General features: G+C 40.2%; 2 protein-coding genes across 4 annotated transcripts in view; one reads left to right on the top strand and one right to left on the bottom strand.

Annotated features, from left to right (window-relative positions):
- LOC115424555 (zinc finger protein 239-like) overlaps positions 1 to 17,262 on the bottom strand; it is a 57,340-nt gene that overhangs the window by 26,609 nt on the left and 13,469 nt on the right. The gene's annotated exons all lie outside the window — the stretch shown is intronic.
- Positions 1 to 17,262, top strand: part of LOC115424550 (zinc finger protein 658B-like) — a 45,762-nt gene that overhangs the window by 7,864 nt on the left and 20,636 nt on the right. Inside the window, exon 3 of one of the 3 annotated variants that reach the window (XM_030141888.1) lies at positions 15,998 to 16,612. In XM_030141888.1, the coding sequence (XP_029997748.1) occupies positions 15,998 to 16,612 (615 nt within the window). Of the gene's footprint in view, positions 1 to 12,485; positions 12,508 to 12,636; positions 12,669 to 15,997; positions 16,613 to 17,262 lie in introns of those variants that run through there. The other 2 variants (XM_030141891.1, XM_030141890.1) reach the window with 2 other exon arrangements.

Below are 17,262 nucleotides of genomic sequence, written 5' to 3' on the forward strand. Positions count from 1 at the left end.
GTAAATATGAACCACTTGATGTACAGGGCTGGGTAAAAAAATCGATTTGATAGATTTCAGATCGATTTCATTTTAATTTTGTGTAATCGATTAATAGTGGATGAGATCAGTTTTTCAGAGCAGGACCGTGAGTACCTGACCTGGATACCACTGACGCAACTCTTAAGCCCCTGGCGGAGACAGGGCGTTTCAATCGTGACAGTTCTGGCATGGGAGGGACACAGAGAAAGGGTGTGGGGAAACCCCTCCCATCCTCAAACTCGAACCTGCAGTGCAGAGGAACTGGCCGCCTGGAGGCTCTCCGAGGCGAGTTGCAGAAGCCGGTCTTTCTAGGAATATTAACTTGGATCTACACTAAGCCATAGGTGATACTGTCACCTGAGTGCAGAGTTAGTGACAATGAAGGAGCCCCCCCACAAACACACACACACTCCAACAAACAATCACAGAGTGCTACCCCCTCTCCAGTGACTGTCTTGTACTAAAATCCCAACATGATTATGTTTCAGGGGGCCCACAGTTGGTGTTGGTGCCCCAGGGTGATAGTAATGCGCCTTAACGCTAGAAGCACTGCCCATAAAACAGAATAAAGATGACGAAGGAGTCCGTTCTGAGCCACTGAAGAAACATGGCAATGTTTGTGTCCGGTTCATTATTTAAGAGCAGATTCAGCTATTTACTGCTGAAATGTCATATTTATTTCCATTCTAATATCAATTTTGATACCAGTATGGATGTGTTGAATGGCTGCTGTAGTCAAAGAATCAGGTTACAACTCAAAATTCTACTTTGGTATCACTAAATGAATCTGAATCAATTAATACTAAATTGAATCGAGATCGAATCATGATTAATCTATTCAGGACCTTATGAATAGAAATCAAATCGATTAAGGAAATTGGCCATGATACCCAGCCCTATCAGAGAGCTCAGGACATCAGTGGAACCGATACAGACATTTTGTCATGTAATGTTGTTCTATGTTCTACTTTATCACCTTGTTTTATTCTAACTCTAAAGTGGACCTGAAATGTGAGACAAAAGTATTTACCATAATCACCCTTTAATGGCATCCAAAGATTATTTGCTCAGTTCCTTCTTAATGTCACTTTTTCCAGTTATCAGTTCAGGTTCTGTTATTGTCACGTCTGTATCAGTGAAATCTGACTTTGTCTTGATTTGATGTGTTCTCACATCCATCACTGGGTGTTCCTGTAGTTTTATTAAAACATAGACTCACTTACACTTAGTTTCTTGCATTGTTTGACTGTTTTCCAATAGGTTATGGTGATGAAGGAGTGTGAGATGTGTGTAGCACAGATTCAAATGTGGAGTCTAATGTTAAAATGTGTCCTCCACACAGCACTGGGAGGATGACTCTGTTTGTGTGAAGGTTTGAGTTCTCCTCATCCTTCTGCTGTTGGATCATAGACTGTCAACAACATGGCTTCTGTTTACTTCGACTGAACTCATAAACTGTGAAATCTGCATATGCATATCTTTAATGTCATACAGATTGGACAATGTTAGGACTGATCAGGATCATCAGGTTTATGACAGAATGGTTCAGGACGTCATTTACACACATGGATTCACCTCCATAAAGTCCAGACTCTAATTTGGGATGTGATGAAGACTTGATGCAGCGCTCCGATTCGCCATCATCAGTAATCAAAAATTAATGCAAGTATGGATGGAAAAAATACTATGAACCTTATTGTGACACTTTATTAGAATTATGTGGCAAAAAAGATGTGACAGTGAATGTCTCCTGTTATCAAAACCAAAGGTGGTGCAGTCAAATCATGCATATGTGACTTTTTTTGGGCCAAGCAGTGTATATAAAGCTGTAAATGTATATATGCTAAATATACATATTAAAACACTTTATTAAGACACAACAAAACAGCAATTTGTGCAATATGTGCTGGACAATATATTATCAAAATGACAATTAAGGAAAAATACATAAATAAGAGAAAATGTTATTAAAATGATGTGGTTATAATGAGGGAAAGATGGTTCAATGTAAATATTGACAAATACTTTTTTTTTTTTAAACTTTGTCATTTTTCCATAATATTGACGTCATTAATGCATTTCTTACACAATTTGTGAACTTGCCCCCCCCCCCATCCAGGTGGCATCCCCACAAATGCATCTACATAAACACAGTTCAAATGGCAAATACTTTTTACAGTGTTAATGAGACATAGTTGTTCTTTTTCACTTCTGGTGATTTAATTTATCACTATCTCTTATAAACCAGTGAAAGCTCCACCCTTAGACAACTCTTCATATCTGTAAACCTTCATGTTGAATGACAAATAGTAGCTACACTGAAGTTTAATAAACAGGTTTATTGTTTTTCAGGTGACCATATCAGACAATAAATAAAACAAACTGTATGAGACCAACCTGATAATGGAGAAAAATGTGTTACTTTCTGTTAGTTTTATGCAGATAAAGATTATTATCATGACATAGAATAGAATGGTCTTCATTGTCATTGTATTTTTCAGTCGATATGAAAAAAGCCAATATGTCACAAAATCACAAAATAAAAAGTGGAAACTTAACACTGGATCTCCTCTTTCTTCCTCCAGACTCTGGGACCTTGTTTTCCAAATGACATGCAAAATGTACTTTTATCTGAAAAGACGACTTTCCACAGTCAGTGACAGACATGTACCAGCATTTTCTACGGGAGCAGGGCAGTCTCGCGATGTTTCCGGCGGTACAACGCCCTACAACAGCTGCGCTTTGATGACGTCTATGAGCTGCGACAAAGAATCCTGCAGACCTGAGGGATGTAATGGAGTCAGAGTCAGCAGGTTGTGTGTGAATACAGTTTCTTCGTGACCGTCTATAGATATAAGGAGGTCTGCGCGGGAGCCTGTGTTGTTTTCTACATGATGGAATGAAGCGAGTGTTGAGTTTAAACAGCTGTGAGACGGAGCAGTTGAACATGGAGCAGCATTAGTCTGCAGATAGACCCAGGCAGCAGTCCAACAACCAGGAGGAGGAGAGAAGAACGGCGGTGAGTTCATGCTGTTTGAACTGTCCGAATATGACCCCCCCACCCCGGGAAAACTTCCTTATGTTCTTACGTTCTTTAAGAGAAGAAAAAACTAAATGTTGTAAAGCTGGAAACATCTCCAGACTGCCCCTGTCCGAGCTGGATAGACAAAGCAAGAAGGTGTCACTGCGACCTGTGGGAAGGAGATGAACTGAATGTTTGGGTCCAACCATTCATTTACATCATTATTACAAGGATATGACGACGTCTCCGTACGAGCCCGTTTTTTTTTTTAATTCTTTTTTTGTTACTGATAGCTAACAAGACAATATGGACTGAAAAACAACAACACATAAACAAAGGAAAAATCAAACCAAAAACAAACCAAAAACAACAGCATCATATTACAATGAAAAACATCATAAATGTAAATAGCAACTAAACAATATAACTTGGTTAGGGACGATAGGGAAAAGGGGAAGAGGGGGGTGTGAATGACAGTGAGAAAGAGAGAGGGGGGAGTGAGGGGGAAAATAATAATTGTTGTAATAATACAAAAATATATAATAATAATAATACCAGTAGTCAAATTTTCTAGTATTATTGTGGCGGCGGTAGCAGCCGAGGCAGTCACAAAACAACAATGAGTTAAATAATTTAATATTTGTAATAATGTATTTGTATCAGTTACTATCTGTTTTATAATAATAATTATATAATTAATAATAATAATTAATCCCCCTCTCCCCCAGTCTCTATCTCTATCGCTCTCTCTTTTCTCTTTCTTTACTCTCTCTCTTTAACCCCAACTGGTCCAGGCAGACGTCCATCCTCCAGGAGTCTGGGTCTGCTCCAGGTTTCTGCTGTTAAAGGGAAGTTTTTCCTTCCACTGTCACCAGTCACAAGTGTTCGCTCCTGGAGGATTCTGTTGGGTTTCTGTAAATTGGCGTAGTCTGGTTTTGACCAACTCTATGTGTAAAGTGTCATGAGATAACTTTTTTGTTGTGATCTGGCGCTATATAAATAAAATTTGATTGACTGAGTGATTTGATTGGTTTTCCCCTGTAAGTCGCTTTGGAAAAAAGCGTCTGCCAAATGCATAAACATAAACATAATAATAATAATGGTTTGGATTTTATATAGCGCTTCTCTAGACACCCAAAGCGCTTTACATTATTGATCCATTATTCATTCGCTCTCACATTCTCCCTCTGGTGGTGGTAAACTACATCTGTAACCACAGCTGTCCTGGGGCAGACTGACAGAAGCGTGGCTGCCACTCTGCGCCTACGGCCCCTCCCACCACCAAACATTCACACACATTCATACACCAGTGTGAGTGGCACTGGAGGCAAGGAGGGTGAAGTGTCTTGCCCAAGGACACAACAACACATGGACAGAGCGGTATTCGAACCGCCAACCCTTCAGTTATTGAACAACCCGGTCTACCACCTGAGCCATGGCCGCCCAAGTTTTGAGTTTATATGAATCAATTTAAATTAATACGGCTATGGGGGGGCAGGTAGGAGCCCGTATTGATTTCTGGTGGATGTACATGATGGAATAGAGCGAGTGTTGAGTTTGAGCAGCACATAGGATTTTGTCAGTACATTTTTTTATCTCTAAAATTAATATCGTCAATAAAAAGTGACAGGAGCACTGGCTGTTCGGTGCAGCCGGACCGTGGGAGCTAGCTGACAGCTAAAGTAGCAGGCAGCTAACAGCAGAAACAGCCAGGACAAGCAGAGACACAGCTGGCAGACAGACACTGACCCATCCTTCATCAGGGGAAAACACTCCTACCATCGACACAGAGAAAGGCAGGTTGGAGTCGGTGCTAATGGTGGAAGTTAGCAGGTACACAGCATTCCCACAGGAAACAGGTCGAGGCAGCTGGGTGGCAGAGCTGCACGGTTAAAGGATCTTGCTGGAATGTCAAAAGGTAGTTAAAAGATACGTCATACACCATAAAGTGGACGCGCTGTGCTCAAAAAGTTTTGGTTTTGGTTAGGAGAAGTGGCAAACGGACAGCGCCAGCGTCCTCTCCCACCAGCGCAGACCAGACCAACAAAACAAATGAGTGGATGAACCCACCATTTAAACGTAAAGAGGGTGTCTCCTCCTGGACCGAGGCAGGGAGGAGGTTCCACAGTAGAGGAGTTTGATACTAGCCCCTGTCCTACTGTTGGAGATTCGAGGAACCCCCAGTGCCTCTGCATGTTGACAGTGTAGTGCTCTAGATGGACTGAATGGAACTAAGAGCTCTTTCAGATCAGTAGGTGGTAGAAAGTTAGAACCCACTGAACCACTGACACTTTCAGAATGGACAGATGTGATACATGAAGTCTACATTATGGAGAATATCACTTTTTCTTTGAGACATTCTTTTGAAAAATTGTGAAAATACTGGAAAAACTAGAAACGGTTCCTGAATCAGAGTTTATACTAAATGCTGGTTTACATTCCCTTTTCCAACTGTGTGTTGTATAATTTGGATCTGCTGAACTGTCAAGATGGACCCATTTTTTTCATGTTTTAGTCGATGTGTTTTCCTGTATTATTGTATCTGTATGTCGTTACAATGAAAAAAAATAAATCCAACAAAAAGAGAGTTAAAAAAAAAGAAAAGAAATGGTGAGCGGTCGTCATTTGATGAGTTCAGTACGGTGGCCCTGAAGGGCAAACCACAACCACAAATTACAAAACACACAAGAAAAAGAAAATCACGCAAACAAGAAAAAAAAAAAAACACAAGAAAATGGTCCTACTGTGTAAGAATGCACTGATCTCAAAGGGAGACGAGGCAGCCTACAAACAGGAGGTCCAGAAGCTAACGAGCTGGTGCTCAGACGATAACCTGGTACTGAACACCACAAAAACAAATGAGAATATTGTAGACTTCAGGAGGAACAGAACTGACCCGCTCCCCACTCTACATCACTGACAAGTGTGTGGAGAGGGTCCACACATTCAGGTTCCTTGGAGTCCAGATCTCCGATGATTCTCTTGGACAGACAACATCTCAGCTGTCATAAAGAAGGCCCAGCAGCGTCTACACTTCCTGAGAGTCCTCATGAAGAACAACCTGGACAGAAAACTGACGTTGGTCTTCTACCGCTTATCCATTGAGAACGGTAGAAGGAAGCATATTCAGACCCTCAAAACTTCCTACAAAACTATAATAATGATAATAATAACAATAATAATAATAATAATAATAGGAAACATTTCATATACAATAGGCCTTTGCAGCCAATTCTCAGCACTTGGGCCCTAATAATACATTGAACTGGTCTTACTTTAATTTCAATGACCAAACTAAATAAGTATTTTCAGTGTTTTGTGATTCTGTAACTATTAAAGAATCTGCCAACACTGGAGAGAACCTGACATTTTTCAACATCTTTCAATATCTTTATTATCTGTTATTTTCTGGTCTCATCCAGAAAATATGTCTCTTAAGGAGAAACCATCAAATGTTGGTTGTCTTGAAAATGTCCTGTTGATTATGTAACTAGTTAATTCTGTCTGTCTGCTTAATCTGGTCCTGAAGATATGTGTTTGTTCTGTTACATTCCATTGCATTTCAGTGACCACCTCTTATTTTTCTTTATGTTTTCATGTAGAAAGAAGCCAAAGGCGGATTTTAAGTGAAACTTAAAAGTTGTATCTGGGGAAGATCACCTGATTCCAGCAAACATGGATGGAGGACACACCTGTGACCAGTGTGGGAAGACTTTCGCCTACATGAGTAAACTTAAGAGACACCTACGCAGCCACACTGGAGAAAGACCATATAAGTGTGACCAGTGTGAGAAGACTTTCACCCAAATGACTGACCTTAAAACACATCTACGCAGCCACACTGGTGAAACACCATATAAGTGTGACCACTGTGGGAAGATTTTCACCAGAAAGGGTAACCTTAAAACACACCTACGTATCCACAATGGAGAAAGACCATATAGCTGTGACCAGTGTGGGAAGACTTTCACCAACTTGAATAGCCTGAAGAGACACCTATGCATCCACAGAGGAGAAGGACCATATGAGTGTGACCAGTGTGGGAAGACTTTCACCCAAATGAATGACCTTAAAATACACCTACGCATCCATAGCGGAGAAAGAACATATGGCTGTAATCAGTGTGAGAAGACTTTCACCAGAATGCATAATCTTAAGACACACCTACGCATCCACAATGGAGAAAGACCGTATGAGTGTGACCAGTGTGGGAAGACTTTCACCCAAATGAATCACTTTAAGAAACACCTACGCATCCACAACGGAGAAAGACCGTATGAGTGTGACCAGTGTGGTAAGACTTTCACCCAAATTAATCACCTTAAGATACACTTACGCATCCATAACGGAGAAAGACCATATGAGTGTGACCAGTGTGGGAAGACTTTCACCCAAATTAATAACCTTAAAACACACCTACGCATCCATAACAGGGAAAGACCATATGACTGTGACCAGTGTGGGAAGACTTTCACCCAAATAAATCACCTTCAGGCACACCTACACATCCACAGAGGAGAGCAGCCATATCACTGTGACTTCTGTGGGAAGACTTTCACCCAAATGAATAACCTTAAAACACACCTGCGTGTCCACAGTGGAGAAAGACCACATGGCTGTGACCAGTGTGGGAAGACTTTCACCCACGCGTCAACTCTTATAAGACACCAACGGACCCACAGAGGAAAAAGATTATATGTCTGTGACCTGTGTGAGAAGACTTTCAGAGACTTTTCAGCGTTATGTTCTCACCATCACGTTCACCACAAGAAGTTGATGTACCCATGTGATAAGTGCACGAAGATACTCTGGTCGTCCAGCTCTTATAAGTGTCACCAACGAACCCATACTGCAGAGAAACCCTACCAGTGTAGATTTTGTGACAAATCTTTTATCACAGGTTTACAATATACCAAACATGAATGTGTGAAACATTTACATAAAGGACAAAAATGGAACAACTGTACAAAAAGTAAGGCTCTAGAAACCAGTGGAAACAGTCAGTGTCATAACACATCAAAACAGTTTGAGTGTTACCGATGTGAAAAAAGATTCTTGTCATCCTCTGCTCTCTCCAATCATCAGCACAGATGTGAGTCATCAATGTTTGAACCAAAAAGTACCTCAGCGTCAGATGACAACAAGAAACCCAGTGTGTCTGAACCAGTACCACTGACTGCTTTTGACAAGAACATCAAACTTAAAAACCTCCAGATCCGGCTCCATAGTGTCCAGATGTGAAGACAAACACCAGACTGACAGCTGTGTTTTGTTGTCCTCAAGAGTAAAGAAGTGTGTTCTAATGCAGCACCTTCACAAAACAGTGATGTTACAGAACCTCAATCTGCCACAACATGTAAAGTTAAACTAGTGTAGATGAACAATGATGTGGTTTCAGTGGGGATACTACTTCTACTGACTTTGTGGACCTTTAATCAGTCACTTGTGATTCTGTTGCTGGTTGGGGTTCAAACCTGTTCATTGTTCATAAATGAAACCAGCTACTCCTGTAATAATTTACCACAAAAAAAAGTTCTCACCCCAAAATGTTCTACTCTTTTCTACTTTTTTTTTTACCACGTACTGCGTATGTGTGAATTACCTGTTACACAACCTGAAGAACACCATTGGTTGAAGGTGTCAGAGTCCTGAATTCATGTGGTTTTGCATCAGTTATAAACAACATGATGAACATAATATGGATGAGACAGAATGACTGATGAGCTGGTCGTGGTTTAGTCTCAAGGCCAAGTTGAGGCCAACAACATGAAGGAGATCACATTCCAGTCGAGGAGGAAGTTCACGACCACCAAAGGAGACATGACAGACTGTCAGATGACGTTGCAACAGGTCAGTGCTCCATTTAGTGGTCCAATCTGGTACTGGTCCAGTCCAGTGTTTTCCTGAACATCAAACTGGTTTCAACATTTTTACGCTGGTCTAACCCTGACCTGCAGAATGTGCTTGATATGATTGAAAATGTGTTTGACTGCTGATGAATGTGTGGTAAAGATGAACCACTTGATGTACAGGGCTGGGTAAAAAAATCGATTTGATAGATTTCAGATCGATTTCATTTTAATTTTGTGTAATCGATTAATAGTGGATGAGATCAGTTTTTCAGAGCAGGACCGTGAGTACCTGACCTGGATACCACTGACGCAACTCATAAGCCCCTGGCAGAGATGGGGCATCTCGATTGCAACTGTTCTGGCATAAGAGGGACTCAGAGAAAGGGTGGGGGAAACCCCTCCACTCGAACCCGCAGTGCAGAGGAGCTGGCCGCCTGGAGGCTCTCCGAGGCGAGTCTCAGAAGGAATATTAACTTGGATCTACACTCAGCCATAGGTGATACTGTCACCTGAGTGTAGAGTCAGTGACAATGAAGGAGCACTATTCCCCTTCATGTCACTTTTTCCAGTTATCAGTTCAGGTTCTGTTATTGTCACGTCTGTATCAGTGAAATCTGACTTTGTCTTGATTTGATGTGTTCTCACATCCATCACTGGGTGTTTCTGTAGTTTTATTAAAACAGACTCACTTATGTTTAGTTTCTTGCATTGTTTGACTGTTTTCCAACAGGTTATGGTGATGAAGGAGTGTGAGATGTGTGTAGCACAGATTCAAATGTGGAGTCTAATGTTAAAATGTGTCCTCCACACAGCACTGGGAGGATGACTCTGTTTGTGTGAAGGTTGGAGATCTCCTCATCCTTCTGCTGTTGGATCATAGACTGTCAACAACATGGCTTCTATTTACTTTGACTGAACTCATAAAATCTGAAATCTGCATATGCATATCTTTAATGTCATACAGATTGGACAATGTTAGGACTGATCAGGATCATCAGGTTCATGACAGAATGGTTCAGGACGTCATTTACACACATGGATTCACCTCCATAAAGTCCACACTCTAATTTGGGATGTGATGAAGACTTGATGCAGCGCTCCGATTCGCCATCATCAATAATCAAAAATTAATGCAACTATGGATGGAAAAAATACTATGAACCTTATTGTGACACTACAGAAGAATTATGTGGCAAAAAAGATGTGACAGTGAATGTCTCCTGTTATCAAAACCAAAGGTGGTGCAGTCAAATCATGCATGTGTGACTTTTGTTTTTTGGGCCGAGCAGTGTATATAAAGCTGTAAATGTATATATGCTAAATATACATATTAAAACGGTCTATTAAGACACAATTAAAACAGCAATTTGTATAATATGTGTTGGACAATATATTATCAAAATGATAATCAAGGAAATATACATAAATAAGAGAAAATATTGTTATTAAAATTATGTGGTTATAATGAGGGAAAGATGGTTCAATGTGAATGTTGACAAATACTTTTTTTTTTAAAAAACAGCTTTCTCCTTTTTCCATAATATTGACGTCATTAATGCATTTCTTACACAATTTGTGAACTTGCCCCCCCCCCCCATCCAGGTGGCATCCCCACAAATATATCCACATAAACACAGTTCAAATGGCAAATACTTACTTTTTACAGTGTTAATGAGACATAGTTGTTCTTTTTCACTTCTGGTGATTCTTTTCATCGCTGTCTATCATAAACCAGTGAAAGCTCCACCCTTAGACAACTCTTCATATCTACAAACCTTCATGTTGAATGACAAATAGTAGCTACACTGGAGTTTAATGAACAGGTTTATTGTTTTTCAGGTGACCATATCAGACAATAAATAAAACAAACTATATGAGACCAACCTGATAATGGAGAAAAATGTGTTACTTTCTGTTAGTTTTATATACTGTAGATAAAGATGATTATCATGACATAGAATAGAATAGAATAGAATAGAATAGAATAGAATAGAATAGAATAGCCTTCATTATTGTATTTTACAGTTGGTGCAACAATATGAAAAAAAGCCAATATGTCACAAAAGAAAACTAGTAAAAAAAAAAGAAAAGAAAAGAAAATTGAACATAAAATAAAGTGGGAAATCTGAGTTTGAAAGGCACTTTGATATTGTCCCACATATGTTATGGATCAGTTATAGGATTATTATATTCAATTAGTATGTGACCTGTGGGGAACCATGGGTTCTAGATGTGATAGTTTGGATGCTGGGGAGAGTTGACTTTTGGGAAAAGATGTAAGTCTATATTTTATGAGTAGTCACATAAAATTGTTTGGTAAGTCATTGTTTAAAATTAATAATATACAGTATTAATACCATTATTAACATCCTCCTGAGACCCAGCAATGTATCTTTGTCCTCTGTAGGGGACACAAATTTCACAGTTTTATTTAAAAGAAAAATAAAATTTAAAAAAGCTGTCATGGGCATTCCATAAAAAAGTAAAACAAAATAAAATCTGAAAAGAAAAAAAAAAACTCTTGTAATGTGCTGTTTTTAATCAAGGCTATTATTTAATGTAAAAAATAAAAACTTATTTTCCTGGGTCTCAGGAGGATATACAGTATTAGTACCAGTATTAATGTACAGTATTAGTACCAGTATTAATATACAGTATTAGTACCAGTATTAATGTACAGTATTAGTACCAGTATTAATATACAGTATTAGTACCCAGGGGCCTGCGGAGTGAAACTGAGGTACACAGGAAGTGCACAGACGGGGGTGGGGGGGTGAATAGTTTATAGAACTGGGATGGCGGGGGTTCTCTGTAAGAAACGGGACGAACCTTACCTATCTCTCAGCATTTCCTCCAGGATTTTTTGAAACTGTGGGGGAGGACTTAGTAAGAAAACCAGTCCAGGTGGACCGTTTTAGGCTCAGGAGTATAAAGGATTTTAATACAATGCGCACATGCGCACATCCTCCTTCTCATGCGCAGATCATTCACACTCTGCACACATCCACCTGTATCCATGACGCTGCACACAGACGTGAAGCTGGGCAAATAGGAATTTCATTCAGAAACCGTTGGAATTTTTCCGATCGGACAAATAATGAAAGAGTTAAATGGTCATACTACACAGGACAGGGGGCGTGTCAGACCTGGCACGGTCGGACCCGAACTGGACTACAACGTATTATGTACGGACCTCAATCAAGAGAGAGCAGATATGACTGCGTTATAACGCAATACTTTTGCGTTATATCACAATAGTTTTTGCGTTATAAGGCAATAATTTTAATTTTTTGCATGTCCCCTCCCGGGCTCCGTACTTTCCTGATATTGTTCACTTAAGTTTGATATTGTTGCTCAGTATGGAAAAATAAGTATTTTTTCTATGAAAGTGATCTGAATGTATAACCAGATTTTGATTAATAAAGTTGTAAATAAATAAAAACGTTGAGACGTTAAAAAAAAAAAAACTCCGTACAACAGCTGCGCTTTGATGACGTTTACAAGCTGCGACGGAGAGTCCTGCAGACCACAGGGATATAAAGGGGTCGGAGCGGGCAGGTTGTGTGTGAATACAGTTTCTTCGTGACCCTCTGTGGATATGAAGAGGTCTGCGTAGGAGCCTGTGTTGTTTTCTGGTGGATTTTCATGATGGAATGAAGCGAGTGTTGAGTTTAAACAGCTGTGGGACGGAAGAGTTGAACATGGAGCAGCATTAGTCTGCAGATAGACCCAGGCAGCAGTCCAACAACCAGGAGGAGGAGAGAAGAACGGCGGTGAGTTCATGCTGTTTGAAACTCTGTCTGTATAAACGCCCCCCGGCAAACTTCCTCATGTTCCTATGTTCTTTCAGATTAAAAAACAAACAAACAAACAAAAAAAAAACAAAACTTGTACCCCTGGAAACATCATGAGACTGCCCCTCCCCAAACTGGATAAACAAAGCAAGCACGTGTCCCTGCGACCTGTGGGAAGGAGATGAACTGAATGTTTGGTTCCAACCATTCATTTACATCAGGAGTCTCAAACTCATTTTCTTTCAGGTTCCACATTCAATCCGATTTAATCTCTAGTGGGCCGAATCAGTAAAATAATACCATAATAACCTATAAATAATGATAACTCCAAATTTTTGTCTTTGTTTTAGTGCAAAAAAAAAAAACATTAAATGATGAAAATACTTATTTATAAACTATCCAAACAAAAAAAAGACGTGAATAACCTGAAAAAAATGAAATTTCTCAAGATAAATAAGTGAAATTTTAACAATATTATGCCTCAACTGGTCTTTTCTACATGTGCATTATGGATCGGATCGACAAAGACACTAAATACTTAGTCACAGAAAAGAGTTCAAATTGTGCTGAATTTTCTTTAGACATTTCAGGTTCATATTTGTTTAGGTTATTCACATTTTATTGTTACAGGATAGTTTGTAAATGTAAATATTGTCATAATTTAATGTTATTTTTTGCACTAAAACAAAGACAAAAATTTGAAGTTGTCGTTATTTATAGGCATAGTGTTATAGTATTTTCCACATCAAACCGAGAAGAAAATATGAAGTCATAATTTTTTGTCAGTTCTTCTGCTGTTATTTGACTGTAGATCATATTGGTCTGTATGTGGAGCCGACACTAAAATGAGTTCCACGGCCTTGACTGAGGAATTTTTGCACTTTGCAAATTCATCCCCAGGGCCAAATTGGAACCTTTGGTGGGCCGCATTTGGCCCCCTGGACGCATGTTTGACACCCCTGATTTACATCATTATTATTATTATTACATGGATATAACGAGGTCTGCGTAGGAGCCAGTATTGTTTTCTGGTGGATATGCATGATGGAATGGAGTGAGTGTTGAGTTTGATGATGTTGTTTGTACATTTTTACCTCTGCCAAGGAACGGTGGAGGTTATGTTTTCATTGGCATTTGTCTGTTTGTTTGTCTGTTGGCAAGATAACTCAAAAAGTTATGGAAGGATTTGGATGAAATTTTCAGGAAATATTAATACTGGTACAAGGAAAAAATGATTACATTTTGGTGGTGATGGGGGGGCTGATCTGCCTTGGTGGAGGTCTGCACTCTCTGAGTGCCTTTCTAGTTTATCTATGAAATTAATATCATCTATAAAAAGTGACAGGAGCACTGGCTGTTTGGTGCAGCTGGACCGTAGGAGCTAGCTGACAGCTAAAGCAGCAGGCAGCTAACAGCAGAAACAGCCAGGACAAGCAGAGAGACAGCTGGCAGACACTGACCCATCCTTCATCAGGGGAAAACACTCCTACCATCGACAGAGAAAGGCACGATAAAACACTAAAGATACACCATAAAGGAGTCGCTCTGTAGTCAAAATGTTTTGGTTTTGGTTCAGAGAAGTGGTGAACAGACAGCACCAGCGTCCTCTCCCACCAGCGCAGACCAGACCAACATCACAAATGAGTGGATGAACCCACCGTCTAAACGTGAAGAGGGTATCTGCTCCTGGACCGAGGCAGGGAGGAGGTTCCACAGTAGAGGAGTTTGATACTAGCTCCTGTCCTACTGTTGGAGATTTGAGGAACCCCCAGTGCCTCTGCATGTTGACAGTGTAGTGCTCTAGATGGACTGAATGGAACTAAGAGCTCTTTCAGATCAGTAGGTGGTAGAAGGTTAGAACCCACTGAACCACTGACACTTTCAGAATGGACAGATGTGATACATGAAGTCTACATTATGGAGAATATCACTTTTTCTTTGAAACATTCTTTTTAAAAATTGTGAAAATACTGGAAACGGTTCCTGAATCAGAGTTTATACTAAATGCTGGTTTACATTCCCTTTTCCAACTGTTTGCTGTAGAATTTGGATCTGCTGAACTGTCAAGATGGACCCATTTTTTTCATGTTTTAGTCGATCTGTTTTCCTGTATTATTGTGTCTGTGTCATTAAAATGAAAAAAATCTCCAACAAAGAGAGTTAGGAAAAAAAAAGAAGAAATGGTGAGCGGTCGTCACTTGATGAGTTCAGTACAGTGGCCCTGAAGGGCAAACCACAACCACAAAGCACACAAGAAAAAGAAAAAACACACACAGAAGAAATTGGTCCTACTGTGTTAAGTATGCACTGATCTCAAAGGGAGACGAGGCAGCCTACAAACAGGAGGTCCAGAAGCTAACGAGCTGGTGCTCAGACGATAACCTGGTACTGAACACCACAAAAACAAAGGCGATTACGCCCCCCCCCTTACATCAATGGCAAGTGTGTGAGGGGGTCCACACATTCAGGTTCCTTGGAGTCCAGATCTCCGATGATTCTCTTGGACAGACAACATCTCAGCTGTCATAAAGAAGGCCCAGCAGCATCTACACTTCCTGAGAGTCCTCATGAAGAACAACCTGGACAGAAAACTGACGTTGGTCTTCTACCGCTTATCCATTGAGAACGGTAGAAGGAAGCATATTCAGACCCTCAAAACTTTCTACAAAACTATAATAATGATAATAATAACAACAATAATAATAACAATAATAATAATAGGAAACATTTCATATACAATAGGCCTTTGCAGCCAATTCTCAGCACTTGGGCCCTAATAATACATTGAACTGGTCTTACTTTAATTTCAGTGACCAACGTAAATAAGCATTTTCAGTGTTTTGTGATTCTGTAACAGTTTAAAGAATCTGCCAACACTGGAGAGAACCTGACATTTTTCAACATCTTTCAATATCTTTATTATCTGTTATTTTCTGGTCTCATCCAGAAAATATGTCTCTTAAGGAGAAACCATCAAATATTGGTTGTCTTGAAAATGTCCTGTTGATTACCCTACTAATTAATTTTGTCTGTGCTTAATCTGGTCCTGAAGAGATGTGTTTGTTCTGTTGCATTTCAGTGACCACCTCTTATTTTTCTTTATGTTTTGATGTAGAAAGAAGCCAAAGGCGGATTTTAAGTGAAACCTAAAAGTTGTATCTGGCGAAGATCACCTGATTCCAGCAAACATGGATGGAGGACACACCTGTGACCAGTGTGGGAAGACTTTCGCCTACATGAGTAAACTTAAGAGACACCTACGCAGCCACACTGGAGAAAGACCTTATGAGTGTGACCAGTGTGGGAAGACTTTGACTGACATGAGAAACCTTAAGACACACCTACGCATCCACACCGGAGAAAGACCATATAAGTGTGACCAGTGTGGGAAGACTTTCACCGACATGAGTAGCCAAAAGAGACACCAACGCAGCCACACTGGAGGAAGACCATGTGAGTGTGACCAGTGTGGGAAGATTTTCACCAGAATGGATAACCTTAAGGCACACCTACGCGTCCATAATGGAGAAAGACCATATAGCTGTGACCAGTGTGGGAGGACTTTCGCCCAAATTAATAACCTTAAGACACACCTACATATCCACAGTGGAGAAAGACCACATGAGTGTGACCAGTGTGGGAAGACTTTCACTAGAATGAATAACCTTAAGACACACCTACGCATCCACAGCGGAGAAAGACCACATGAGTGTGACCAGTGTGGGAAGACTTTCACCCAAATTAATAACCTTAAGACACACCTACGCATCCACAGTGGAGAAAGACCATATGAGTGTGAACAGTGTGGGAAGACTTTCACCCAAATAAATCACCTTAAGGCACACCTACACATCCACAGAGGAGAACATCCATATCACTGTGACCTCTGTGGGAAGGCTTTCACCCAAATGAATAACCTTAAAGCACATCTACGCCTCCACAGTGGAGAAAGACCACATGGCTGTGACCAGTGTGGGAAGACTTTCACCCATGCGTCAACCCTTGTAAGACACCGACGCACCCACGGAGGAGAAAGAGTATATGTCTGTGACCTGTGTGAGAAGACTTTCAGAGACTTTTCAGCGTTATGTTCTCACCATCGCGTTCAGCACAAGAAGTTGATGTACCCATGTGATAAGTGCACGAAGATACTCTGGTCGTCCAGCTCTTATAAGTGTCACCAACGAACCCATACTGCAGAGAAACCCTACCAGTGTAGATTTTGTGACAGATCTTTTATCACAGGTTCACAATATACCAAACATGAATGTGTCAAACATTTATACAAAAGACAAAAATGGAACAATTGTACAAAAAATAGGGCTCTAGAAACTAGTGGAAACAGTCAGTGTCATAACACATCAAAACAGTTTGAGTGTTACCGATGTGAAAAAAGATTCTTGTCATCCTCTGCTCTCTCCAGTCATCAGCACAGATGTGAGTCATCAATGTTTGAACCAAAAAGTACCTCAGCGTCAGATGACAACAAGAAACCCAGTGTGTCTGAACCAGTACCACCAACTTCTTTTGACAAGAACATCAAACTCAAAAACCTCCAGATCCGGCTCCATAG

This window comes from Sphaeramia orbicularis, chromosome 8 (assembly GCF_902148855.1).
Source record: "Sphaeramia orbicularis chromosome 8, fSphaOr1.1, whole genome shotgun sequence".
In the NCBI taxonomy this organism is placed as follows: Eukaryota; Metazoa; Chordata; class Actinopteri; order Kurtiformes; family Apogonidae; genus Sphaeramia; species Sphaeramia orbicularis.